Genomic DNA, 13,692 nt, shown 5'->3' with positions numbered 1-13,692 from the left:
ATGGTAACCGTCATTATACTCACGCCTTTATTCTCCATGCAGTTCTAGGGACTAAACATAGTGCCACACACAAGGAAAACGACCTCGGAGCCCTAGCTTACTTAGCCCCAGCAATCATAAGGCACATGAACAGTATTTGTAAGTCAAGTTAACCAACTACTTCATGTATTTGTGAAGAAAAGTCATGCTTCAGTTGTATAGGCGGACAGTAATATTTTTACAGCCTTCTTTGATTTCCCTGAGTACTTTGTAACAGAGTTCCTTTCTAGCAACATGTGGATGTCAGAGAAAAACTTGAGTTGTTTTTCTTCTCTCATCATGTGGGTCCTGTGACTGAACCCAGGTCATCAGTTTTGGTAGTAAACGTAATAGGTAGTTAAAATAGACAATCCCTCCAAAGGCCAAATAAAATTAACTGTGTCCTATAAAAATGACCAGTTAACTGAAAACAAATGTCCCAATGTTTTGTTTTGTTTTTTTTCTGAGACAGTCACTGTACTTATGGCAAGACTTAATTAAACACATATTTATTGTTACATTAAAGACATTTTAAATGGATTGTGTATTTACAAAATTCTGAAAAGACAATGAACAGTTCAGAGCCTTGCACTAACTCACAGCCAAATGCCTTCTATGTTCAAGGCATGGTATCAATAGATAGAGGACACAAAAAGTTCCAAAAAGAAGGTAAGTTATTGCCCTAAAGAAACAAATAGGACATATGAATAGTAAACACAAATTACAGTAAGATGTAGTGAAAGACTAAACAAAATGCTCAATGTATAAGGAAAAACAGTCTGCTTTCCCCACATTTAATGGGGCTGGAGAGATGGCTCAGAGGCTAAGAACACTGACTGCTCTTCCAGGGGTCCTGAGCTCAATGGCCACGCAACCACATGGTGGCTCCCAACCATCTATAACGAGATCTGGTGCCCTCTTCTGGTATGCAGGCACACAATTGTATACATAATAAATAAATAAATCTTAAAAAAATGTAAAATATTAAAATGGCTTTTTAATAGTAACTATTTTTATCAATGCCAAAAGTATAGTAATAGGAGCCTATAACATAAGCTTGTGAAAGTTTCCCACAAGCAGTGTGAACAAGTGAACACAACCTTTTAAACTTTTTTTTAATTTTTATTTTATGTATATCTAGTGTGAAGGTATCAGATCCCTTGAAAATTGGCATTACAGACAGTTGTGAGCTGCCAGGTGGGTGCTGGGAATTGAACCAGGGTCCTTTGGAAGAGCAGACAGCGCTCTTAACCACTGAGCCATCTCTTCAGCCCCTTAAACTTCTTTATGTCCATTCTCATATGTGAGTAATCAAGTTATGGCTGGAGAGATAGCTCAGAGTTTGGCAGTGTTATGCCCAAGTCTCATGGACCCCAAAGACCACGCTCTTCCAGGGGACCCAGGTTCAATTCCCAGCACTCAACATAGTAGCCCACAACTGTCTACAACTTAAAAATCTCACACTCTCACACAGACAGGCATGCAGGTAAAACACAAATGCACATATAAGAAAATTATTTTAAAAAAAAGTTCTGGTTCAACAGGCTATCACAGGGATAGAAACATTTGGAAGTAGAAACAAGACCATATGGAGTTCAGGATCATCATCAGCTATGTAGTCGGTCTACAGTCAGCCAGAGAAACAAGAGACCTTGTCAGAAGAGTACATGATTGAATCTTTCTTTTGTTGAAAGATGGGGAAGGTGAGACAGGGTCTTGTTATGTGTCTAAATGGCACAAACATGAGAACTTGAGGTTCTCTTGATTCAGCCTCCCAAAGGCTAGGATGTCAAGGTGTCTACCATCAACCTTAACTTTGGTTTTGTCTTATGAAGTGACTCAACACCAAGGCTTAGGTAAAAGCAAATAAATCACCACTCAAATATTAAACATTCATAGAGCTAATTTAAATTACCCTGGTAATCCATAAATATGCCTCTGTCAACAAGAATGGAAAAGAACCTTTACATCCATGAAGATTTATGGAAGCGGGCCAATTCTCAATGGTATAATCCTATGACAATTTATTTATAAAACAATTCCTTCAAATATCATTTAAATCACATAGTTGTCCTTCGAAAAGAAAAAAACAGGGCAGTATTTGCCCCCAGCCCTCGGCCTAGTGACCTGAGGCAGAAGCAAATCCACAAAATTGTCCTGACTAACATATGCATATACACAGTGGCACATGTGCAACCTTTCCCTACCATGCAATTTTAAAAATAATAATACATATGGGGGTGGGCAACAAACAGAAGTTAGGCATGGTGGCACATGCTTGTAATTCCAGAACTTGGGAGGTGAATACAGAATGATCAGGAACTCAAGGCCAGTCTTGTTTACATGTTTGAAGCTAGCCTGGGCAGCATAAAATCATGCTTCAAAAAGACAAAAACAAATAAAAAATCTAGTGTTAAAGTCACTTTTATTCTCCTGATGTAATTGCTGTCTCAGATGCTTACTGCTCTGCGAACCTAGGCCTAGTTCTGGAAGCTTCTAGCCTCTATACAATCTATTCTAGGCCTAGAATGTTTTCATCCTCTGAGACTTACTGCTAAATAAAATAAGCTCACCCTTTCTAGCTCTTTCTGAACTCTGGCTGGCTAGTTCAACTCAGCTGTTCTGGCTCAAACATCTCTCCAAGCTGACTGATTCAATCTAGCTTCCCTCAGATTCTGACTGAATTGCTCTGCTTGGCTACAAACTAACTCTAGCAAGTCTGTCTCTGAATTCTTTGAACTGAACTGACATGAACTGAACTACCCTGTACTACCTCTCAACTCAATGACTCAACCAAACTGCCTGACCAGAACGGAGTAGAACCCAGAGATCTGAATGCCTCTGTCTATACTAGGAGCTGGGATTAAAGGAATGTACCACCATACCTGGACCTAAGCTTTTATTACCTGAAACTTTCTCTGTACCAGGCTGGCCTTGAACTCAAAAGACCTGCTTGCCTTTGTCTCCTAGGACTAAAAGCATGTCAGTATTCCACCCAGGGTAGCCATGTTGCTCTATTAAAATCCCTTTACAATCTAGAGAGGTGGCTCAGCAGTTAAAAGAAGTTGCTGTTGCAGAGGTCCCATGTTTAGTTCCCAGCCTCCACATCATACCAACTCCAGCTCCAGACGATTCAATGCCCTCTTCTAGCACCTGCACGCAAATGGTGCACGTACATACACTTAGGTGTACACACACGCTCACATACGTACAATTTTCTAAAAACTCAGCAATAACCTCAGCACTCGCAACTAAAGGTTGAGGCAGGAAGATCTTAAGTTTGAGGTCAAGTTAGTCTATACAGTAAAGTCCTATGTAAAAATACCAAAATGACAACTAGAATGTAAAAAGAATTCACTATAAATCTGGACCATTTTGCTAGGTGTGGTGGCACACTCCTTTAATCCCAGCACTTGGGAGGCAGAGGCAGAGGCAGGCGGATCTCTGTTGGTTGGAGGCCAGCCTGGTCTACAAAATGAGTCCAGTTACAGAGACCCTGTTTCAAAAAAATCAAAACAAACAACAACAATGAAAGATCCACTTTAATTTTAAGGATATAATAGGAAAATCATTTTACTCCTTTGTATACCTTCTAGAGGCAACGACATGTTGTCTCTCTGGGAAAAGTTCAAGAAAGAAAAAAGCAACACACTAAATCCAGGATTGAAGAGCCATTTCAAATACCATACTCCAAGCTGAATATGCGAATAAAGAACCACTTTATGTTTAAGCCAAGGGAAAAAATGGGCGAAGGCTGGTATACAGCCAAATAGCACAGTGCGTGTCTAGTATGTGTGAAGCCATGAATCCTATCTTTAGTGTGGAAAAGGAAAGCTGGAAGCCTGTGAGAGGAACTTGATCACAGAATTTCATAGATAATAAAAATGTAACTGGGAAATCTCAGTCGACACTAATAACGAAACGCACCAATGCTGTAGAATGTATAAGGCAGTCAAAGTACGAAGGTCAACACCTCAACACTCAGTAAAGCAAAGGACACAAATAATTAAGATATGGACTAGTTTTACAAATGTTTGTGACTAGACCCACTCTAAGTTTAGATTGACAAGGTAACCCATTGACTGTTAGGTGTTTATACTGAAGTTTCAAAAGCTCTTGCTGTAATTAATGTATTTTAGTAAGTACTTGTTGACTATTCTACCCTACAAAAACTACAAGCACAGCCAGGAACACTAGTCTACAGTCTAGCACTGGAAGCAGGTGGAGGGAGCTAAGCTTATGGTCAAGCCTAGCTGGGCTACCTGCAAACAGTGTCTCAAAACAAAAAGTTACAAATATTTCATCAGGACCCAAGAAATTATTTTTTGTAAAGATTTATTTATTTACTTATTACTTATACAGCATTCTGCCTGCATGTGTGCATGAACACCAAAAGACGGCACCAGATCTCACTATAGGTGATTATGAGGCACTATGTGGTTGCTGGGAATTGAACTCAGGACCTTTGGAAGAACAGTCGGTGCTATAAACCACTGAGCCAAAAAAAAAAAAAAAAACACTGAGCCATCTCTCCTGCCCAAGAAATTATTTTTATGACAAAAATACTTGTGATCCTTAGTTTGAAAAGCACTTAAGAATTAACAAAATGGGGGCTGGAAAGATGGCTCAGAGGTTAAGAGCACTGGCTGCTCTTCCAGAGGTCATGAGTTCAATTCCCAGCAACCACATGGTGGATCACAACCATCTATAGTGAAATCTGGTGCCCTCTTCTGGCATGCAAGTATACATGCGAACACAACATTGTATACGAAATAAATAATAAATCTTAAAAAAAAAAAGAATTAACAAAATGGAGAAGAGAGCTCCTTGCAGGTAAAAAACCACATAGGAACAAAGGGCTACATGCTTTGGACTGCTGTCCGGGGGTTGGGGGTCCTTTGTCTTGGAACTCTTGGTATACAAATGTGCAAGCACATGGCACCCTCATGAAACATGGGTGGCTGGCTGCGAATGACCTCAACTCTCTGATCTTCCTGCCTCTAAAGATTTATTTATTACTTATAAAGTCTGCATGTACACCGGCATAGCAGTACACCAGATCTCACTAGAGATGGTTATGAGCCACCATGTGGTTGCTGGGAATTAAACTCAGGAACTTTAGAAAAACCACCAGTGTTCTTAACCTCTGAGCCATTTCTCTAGCCCAATCTTCCTGCCTCTGACCTGAGCCATAACCCAGGGTTTGTCTGTCTGTTTTTAATGTAAACATGTTCCATAGTTTCTCCTGGTTTTCATATTAAGACCCAAGGCACCTGGTGCAGACATACATCCTAGCCAAACACCCACACTTAAAAATAAATCATCTTAGAAAAATAGCTGGGAATAGTGAAGATTTTTAATCTTGGCACTCAAGATAGTGACAGGTAGACCTAAGTTTGAGGCCCTCCTGGTCTACAAAGTGAGTTCAAGGACAGCCTGAGCTACAGAGTAAGATCTTTTCTCCAAAGAGGGGGGAAAATGAAATGATATAAAATAAGTGGCTGGATAGCTCAGCAGTTAAAGCACTAGCTGCTCTCAATATAGGGCCCAGGTTCAACTCTCAGCACTAACAAAGCATTCACCACTACAACTCCAGCTGCAGGTACCCAGTGGCCCCTTCTGGCCTCCACGGGCAAGGCTTATGTATAATTATAATATATATAATATTTTTAATTACAAAAAGAAATGGTTCCTATTTTTTTGTACACTGTAGATGGAAAAGAAAAATGAGAGCATTGAGGACATAGCTCAAAGACAGAGTGACCCTGGATCAACTTTGTGAGTTTCCATACAAAAGACCTGTAGGATGTGAGCCCCAACACTGAATATGCTGGTGCCTTGAACTAGATTTCCAATCTTTAACATGACCCTTAAATCCCTGATACTTATAAGCTACCCAGTCTATGGTAGTTTGGGCCAAGAAACAGATAACCTTTTTGGGGTGGGGGCAGGTATACATTGCCTTTGTGTTTTCTGAGTATCCTGACTGGCCTCAAATTTGTTATATAACTGAGGATGACCCTAAACTCCTGATCTTCCCATCACTGTCTCCCAAGTGCTGGAATTACAGATGTGTACCACCACACTCAGAACTACATTTCATTCTTTGTGCTAACTAAAGAAACCTCTTTAGCAGATAACAACACACATCGCAACTGTTTTAAGGCAACATGTACTTTCAGCACTTTTAGCAATTTTTCATTCAACAATAATTTCATGATGATTCTGTTGACAGTCTACTCCAGGGATTACTTTTTCGAGGTTTTGAGAATACATTATAAAAGTGTTCTGTGCTTATCTTCAACCCCTTCCTCTATCAAAATATGCACTACTCAACATTGCTACAGTGACTGCTTTGAATCTGTGAATCAGATTTAATTTTTACTTTGCTTAACATTTTATCATGATTATCACACTGTACTTAAATGTCCTTCTTGCTACTTCCTAAGGAAAAATCACTCACTTTTACTTTAACATATAAATAAAACACAGCAAGCTCTTTTTCATTTATCTACCATTATTTTAACACCTCCAAACTCATTTTGCTCACAAAAGCCAAATTTAAAAAAAAAAAAAGTTTAAGTATTGATAACATGGAGACTGGTCAGTAACAGTTCCAAAAGCTAAAGAATGCTTATAAGACTATATGGCTCAGTGTTAAGTGCTTGCATAGCAACTGTAAGGCCATGGGGAAGAAACAGAAGGAAACCAGGGAGCACAAGGGGAGAAGTAAAAGAAAGAGGGAGAGTGCAAGCTCATACACACAAATATGTAAACAAACAGTTTAGAAAAAAAATAAATGATAAAAAGGCCTGTAATCTCAGGCATTTGGGGAAGGTTAGGCAGGATAAGTGAGAAATTTAAGATCGTTCTTACTCTCAATGAGGCAGAGGTAGGCAGTTCTCTGAGTTCAAGGCAGTGTGGTCTACCTTGCCTGGGCAGCCAGGGCTTTGTGGCAACCCTGTCTCAAACAAAATCAAAGGATGGAAAAACTGATCTTTAAGATTGGGGCTACAAGTCAAGTGTGGTAGTACACACCTTTAGTCCTAGCACTCAGGGAGGCAGAGGCAGGATGGCTGTGAGTTCGGGGCAAGCCTGATACAGAGTCCAGAACAGCCAAGGCTACAGAGAAACTCTGTATTTAAAAAAAAAAAAAAATAGGGGGCTACAGAGATAATTACACCAAGAAACCCTTTCTGGAAAAGCCAAAAAAAAAAAAAAAGGGGGGGGGGAGGAAAAAAGAAACTGTCCTGGTTCATCCTTAGGAATCAGAATGTTTGAGTTTGTAATAGGTTCTAATTAAGTCTCTTAAAACTTAACCTCCCTGGGTCTCATTTCCAAAATATGACTATTTATCTTGAAGGATATTAAGTAACACAAGAAGCAGCCCTTACTATTATACCTAAAAAATGTTTATAATTTTTTGAGGTTAGGCTGGAGAAATGGCTCAGTAGTTAAGAGCAATGTCTACTCTTCCAAAGGTCCTAATTTCAATTCCCGGCAACCACAGGGTGGTTCACAACCATCTATACTGAAATCTGATGCCCTCTTCTGGCATGCAGGTGTACATGCAGATAGAACACTCACACACATAAAATACAAAAAATAATCCAAAAATCTTGAGGCCGGTGCGACAGGTCAGCAAATGCAAGTGCTTGCCCCACTAGCCTGGCAACCTGAGGCTCATCCTGAAAACCATGATGTAAAGAGAGGCAACCTCTCATGTTGTCCTCTGACCTCCAAATGCTAGGTGAGTTACCTCATTCAAAATCCTCATTTTGGACTTACTCTCTTCAGTTCTGACAATCTGCTACAATTGGTTTAAAATGTTTTATTCCATGAGAGTAACATAAACTACTCAAGTGAAATCTAGAAATTTCTAGGCAGTTCGGGGGAAGCAGTAGTTTGTCTTTATTTGGATTTAGAAGTTATCCTTCAGCGCTGGATGCATCTAGCTCACAGAGGTGGTCAGTGGTAGGTGAAGCCTGCTGACCACACCTCCAATCCCAACACTGGAGAGGGTAAGGCAGGGCTCCCGCTTTGAATTCACCGTCCTATTGGACCACACAGTGAGTACTGCACTGCACTGAACACCTAACAAGAACCCAGTTCTAAAAAGCCAGGAAAGGGCTGGAGAGATGGCTCTGAGGCTCTTCCAAAGGTCCTGTAGTTCAATTCCCAGCAACCACATGGCGGCTCACAAACATCTATAATGAGATCTGGTGCCCTCTTCTGGCATGGAGGTGCACATACAGACAAGACACTGTATACATAAAAAAAGAAACAGGAAAAGATGTGCTGCTGTAATCCCAGCACTTGGGAGGCAGAGGCATAAGGATCCAGTCTTTGTGGTGAGTTCCACACCAGATCTGGTCTCAAACAAAAGAGACAAAAAAAAAAGTATTGTAATGAATGAAAACCTGTAAAAGCATTAAGGTCCACTAGACAATAATAAATTTCTCCCTGAGTAGCCATTGGCCTAAGAATCCTGTAAATTTGGCTTTCAGCGTCCACTGTTGTGCTGTATTCAAGAACTCCTACAAGTGAAAAAACAATGGAGGTATGCTGGGCTGGCAGGTACTTGGTGCCTATGGCAGTACCAAAGCTGTACTTCCAAGCACAAATCAAGCTGTGTAACCTTATGAAAAAATAGAATCCCTCCTGCCTGTCACCTTGGGATGCTCTATCAGTTTTCAACATTATAACTCACCTGTTTTTTCAGTTACATCTGAGTCTGGGGTGTTTGCCCTGCTAACTTCCCCTTCAGCATTCTCCTCTTCAGCACTAAGAGAAATTGGTGACGAAGGACCGGGCAGGGAGGGCTGAGGGGCTGCTTCGGGAGCTTCCTCAATCTTACTCCTTTTCTCAAAGCGAAAACGGTCCAAGTTGAAAAGACTCATATTGACAGAAACCACCTCCCTGAGGGGGGCTGACCGCTTTCAATGAACTAGCTGCAGGGAGGGAACAGAAAAATGGAATGAGGCCGTGAGAACAAGGAACAGAAAGCCACCACGCTTGGCTCCCCGAAACAGGGGTCCGCACGTCCGCCGGGGCCCGACTCCCCTGCGCTTTGTTAGGCCCCACGGAGCCGGCGGGCGGGAGTCTCGGCCAAACGCCCACCGCGCCCCGCGTCATCGCCCCGGCCCGCGCGGCCCCACGAGCCGACCCTCGCGGTCCTCACCCGGGCCGCGGGGACGCGCGCCCGCCTCGCCGCCTCGCCGCCCGCTCCGAGCGCCCGCCGCCTCCACACAGCCCGCCAGGCCCGCGCCTCCGCCGCGGCGACACAAAGGGCCGAGCGGGGAGCGGCGCGCCGCCCGGAAGTAGACGCACGAGGGCCCGGCAAGGAGGAAGCTGACAGGCCGGCGCGCCGCGGAAGAGAGCCGCCGCCCGCCCGCCCGCCCGCACTTACAGCCTCGCGGGCTCCGCGCGGGAACAAAGGTGGAAAAGAACAAAACGATTCCTGGCGGGAGACGATGGTAGCCTGGCCGGGACCGTCCAAGACAGCGCCGAGCAAGCCACGGAGCGCGTAGTGATGACGCAACACGCAGCCCAGGCCTCCTGCTTCCAGCGTCGCGTAGTCAGAAAATGTCTGAGCGCGCTGTTGCCATGGTTACTTGTACCTACCTCTGCTAGTTTCTAAGGGTGGGATTAAGCCTCCGTTCCTTTTCTCCACGCTAGCTACAGGGCTAACAGAACAATAACAGCACAGTGATAACAATGGCGTCGTAATGTAGAACTAATACGTTGCTTGTATGGCAGTGTGCCACAATGTCACATATGCAACCTAATTTTTCACTATAATTGTCATTTTGAACCTGACGGTGTTTTAATTGTGTCCCCGAAATCGTTACGAGATAGTTTTACGAAATAAAAAAAAGCTGAGGACTTGCTTGCGAGACAGCTAAGCGGGTAAAGGCGCTTGTTACTAAGCTTGATGACCTGAGTTCAGTCACCTAGACCCATATAGTGAATTGTGAAAACTAGCCTATGACTTCCACAGGTGACACAGTGCACCCACACACATTCTACATACGTACATACATACATACATAAGGAGGCCTGCAAACGCCAAATAATTTGTAAGAGACAATATCTGATACTTTTGAACCTCAAGACTGCATAAGCAACTATCCCACTGTTGACATGATTTTTCTTGTTTTTGTTTTGTTGACATTTAATTTTCTAGTCCTTTTGTGACAGATAATACCATGTTGGATGTCCATGCAGGACGTGAACCTATAGCACACCAAGAAGCAACAGACAAAGGAAGTCCTCTTCCTGTGATATCCCACCTTCTCCAGGAGTTATCCACTTCAATGAGAACAGCATTAAGCGATTCTCCAGGCCACCATCCCATAACGACCTGTAAATGTTTCCTCACCTCCACCCTGCTATACTGGGAACTAGCTCCTACCACACACAAATCCTACCCAAACCAAGGCAGTAAAATAGCAGCGCATTACAGATGGCCTGAACTAGAGGAAACATTTTCTCAGAGATCTGAAGTAGACTGTGAAAGTAACTCATGGAGCAGCAGATCTATTCCAGGCCTCTTTTCTAGGTAGATGCCATCTCTCTGTGGCTCCACCTTACCTCTGTCCATGTCTATATTTCTTTTTTAATGTGAACATGACTTGTACCAGATGAGGGCCCATGCTGGTTTTTTCATTTTAACTTAATTACTGTTCTGAAGACTGTATTTTCAAATGTGGTCACATTCTGAATTACTTGAGACTCAGGACTCAACATGCAGATTTTCTGAGAGCATAAACTAGTAACAGGGAGCAAGAAAGAACTCTGTGAGATTCTCTGCATGAAATCTGGAAGGAAGATGATTTGGGGCTAATAATCACTTCTTTTATTCTTCTTCCTCATGACCCTAAAGATAATCACTCAAAGTTCAGTCTTTTATCTTCTGCTTATCACACTCTGTCAAAATTGTAATGATGTCTATATATATTAACCAAGTCTTACAAAAGTCTAAAATAAAATGAGTGATATAGTGTGGTGATTTAAATGAGAATGGTCCCCAAAGGCTCATGTATTTAAATGTAAGTGCCCTCCCCCAGCTTGTGTAAGTAATTTTAATTTACACAGCAAAAACAAAGAAGGAAATGAAGGAAGAAAGAAAAGAAGGGGGAAAAGGAGGAAGGAAGGAAAGAAAGAAGAGAAAAACAAAATATTTCTGAATTTTCACTCATAAGCAAGTAAAAGACATAAATGAATTTATGGCAAAATCTACTGAGACTGAACATTAAAAACATCCTGGAAATGCCAGGCATAGTGGCACATGCCTTTAATCCATCCTGCAATAAGAGATCAGGCAGATCTCTGTGAGTCTACAGCGAGCATGATCTGTATACTGATATGAGGACTGATCTGAGAGGAGAGGACCAGGATACACCAGGAGATATGACCTGGGACTAAGATCTGACTAAAAAGCCAGTTAATGTGGAAAATCTGAATGGGAGGAAGCTATGCAGGCTTGGAAGTTTAGGATGGAATAATTATTGTGCAGCATTGTGCTTTAGGTTAATTAAATAAATCCTAGTTTCTGTGTGGTGATTTGGGTATACATCTGGTTTACAAATGACCACTGTTTTTAACTAAAAGATAAAGCAGTAATAAATATTAATAATCAACAACAAATGGCGCCCAACATGGGCAGAATTTACAGTAATCTAGCCAAATTTACAGTAATCTATCAAGAACTTGCATAAAAAGTAAAACTATACAGCAGTTTCTTAGTTCTGTCCTTAAAAATAAAGCAAAGAAAGGTCCCAAACTGTGAGCTCACAGATGCCTGATAAGACAGACCCCCCCACAGAACAGCAAGGCGTCCAGCAGTCTGCAGAAAAACAAAAATTGATACATACAAACCCCAGAGAGGCAGTTTCTTTTGGTAGAAAAAAAAATGGCTCTTTAACAAGGAAGATTCTCAAAGCCAGACTTTGCTAGCCAAAGCAGAGAGCAAAATAAGTCCCTCTGAGAAGGGCTTCTTGCCAGCCTGAGGAGCAAACATTTGTGGATCCAATAACTTCCCAGAGTGAGGAATGGGTCAAGATTCAGTGAGTGAGGCAAAAGAAAATACCTCTCCCTGGAAGCAGGAGCCAGAGACAGACTGGGAAGCCTTAAGCATCTAAACTGGAAAGGTCTAGAAGAAAAGCTGGGAGGCTGTTTAAACTGCTTTCTCAGGACAAAAGCTTACGTAAAGGAAAAAGTCCAGTTTAATAGGTCCAAACTAAGTGCTCTTCCAAGTCAGACAGGCACTCAACCGATTGGGGGAGGAGTAGGGATCTGGTAAAATAATTCTAAATTGCAGGTGGGAGGTAAAACTATGCCTTTTCTGTGAGTTGATCAACAGGAGCATCTTGAAACACAGCATTGCACAAAAGAACAAAGACTGGGAACAAAACTTCCGATCAAGTAAATTGTTTAATAATTACACTTTTTAAATTAAATTTTTAGTTTTATACTAATTACAGTTTATTTAGCCCCTCCTCATTCCCTCCCAATCCCACCCTCCCTCCCTTCACCTCCTTCCTGCCCCTCTCTAAGTCCACTGATAGGGGAGGTCCTCCTCCCCTTCCATCTGACCCTAGCTTATCAGGTCTCACCAGGACTGGCTGGCTGCATTGCCCTCTCTGAGGCTTAGCTAGGCTGCTTCTCCCACGGGGGGTGGGGGGTGCCAAAGAGCTAGCCATAGAGTTCATGCCTGAGACAGTCCCTTTCACCTACTAGGAAAACCCACTTGGATACTGAGCTGCCATGGGCTACATCTGGGCAGGGGTTCTAGGTTATATCCATGCATGGTCCCTGGTTGGAAAATCAGTCTCAGACAAGCTCCTGTGCCAGATATATTTGGTCCTTGTGGAGCTCCTGTTCTCCCCAGGTTTTACTAACTCCCTCTTCTTTCATATGATTTCCTGTAATCTGTCTAAAGTTTGGCAATGAGTCTCAGCATGTATTTGGATACAGTGCTATGTATATTCTTTCAGAGGGCCTCTATGGTAGGCTCCTATCCTCCTTCTCATTTTCTCCTACTTCCAATGCCCATCCCATTTGCTTTCTAAGTAAGGATTGATCTTCTTACCCTGGTTCCTCCTTGTTTAGCTTCTTTAAGTGTACAGATTTTAGTATGTTTATCCTATCTTATAGGTCCAGTATCCACTTATAAGTGAGTATATACCGTGTGTGTCTTTCTGCTTCTGGGATACCTCACTCAGGATGATCATTTCTAGATCCCACCATTTGCCTGCAAATTTCATGATTTCCTTGTTTTTAATTGCTGAGTAGTATTCCATTGTGTAAAAATACCACAATTTCTGTATTCATTCCTCTGTTGAAGGACATCTGGGTTGTTTGTACGTTCTGGCTATTACAAATAAAGCTGCTACAAACAAGGCTGAACAAATGTTTTTATTGTGTACTTGAGCATATTTTGGATATATGCGTAGGAGTGGTATAGCTGGATCTTGAGGAAACACTATTCATAATTGTCTGAGAAAGTGCCAGATTGATTTCCAAAGTGGTTGTACAAGTTTACCGTCCCCCAGCAATCACACTTTTATGCTATACACAAATTTTAAGTAAATAAAGCAGACAGGATGGGAGAAACAATAAAACAGATTTCTTGAAGCTTGGCTGATACTGTCTTCTACGGTTTTAGAACAG

The 13,692-nt window shown here is 42.0% G+C and overlaps 1 protein-coding gene across 2 annotated transcripts in view; it reads right to left on the bottom strand.

Moving 5' to 3' along the window:
• Smarcad1 (SWI/SNF-related, matrix-associated actin-dependent regulator of chromatin, subfamily a, containing DEAD/H box 1) overlaps nt 1-9,493 on the bottom strand; it is a 60,606-nt gene extending 51,113 nt beyond the window's left edge. Inside the window, exons 1-2 of one of the 2 annotated variants that reach the window (XM_055612712.1) lie at nt 9,428-9,493; nt 8,729-8,969 (exon numbers count right to left, since the gene is read on the bottom strand). In XM_055612712.1, the coding sequence (XP_055468687.1) occupies nt 8,729-8,918 (190 nt within the window). In that variant the 5' untranslated portion in view covers nt 8,919-8,969; nt 9,428-9,493. Of the gene's footprint in view, nt 1-8,728; nt 8,970-9,199; nt 9,272-9,427 lie in introns of those variants that run through there. The other variant, XM_055612711.1, reaches the window with a different exon arrangement.
• Nucleotides 9,494-13,692: the final 4,199 nt, after the last annotated feature.

The sequence above is a fragment of the Psammomys obesus genome, unplaced genomic scaffold (assembly GCF_907164565.1).
Source record: "Psammomys obesus unplaced genomic scaffold, mPsaObe1.curated_primary_1811, whole genome shotgun sequence".
Classification (NCBI taxonomy): domain Eukaryota; kingdom Metazoa; phylum Chordata; class Mammalia; order Rodentia; family Muridae; genus Psammomys; species Psammomys obesus.
This window is presented reverse-complemented; position numbering and strand designations above follow the sequence as displayed.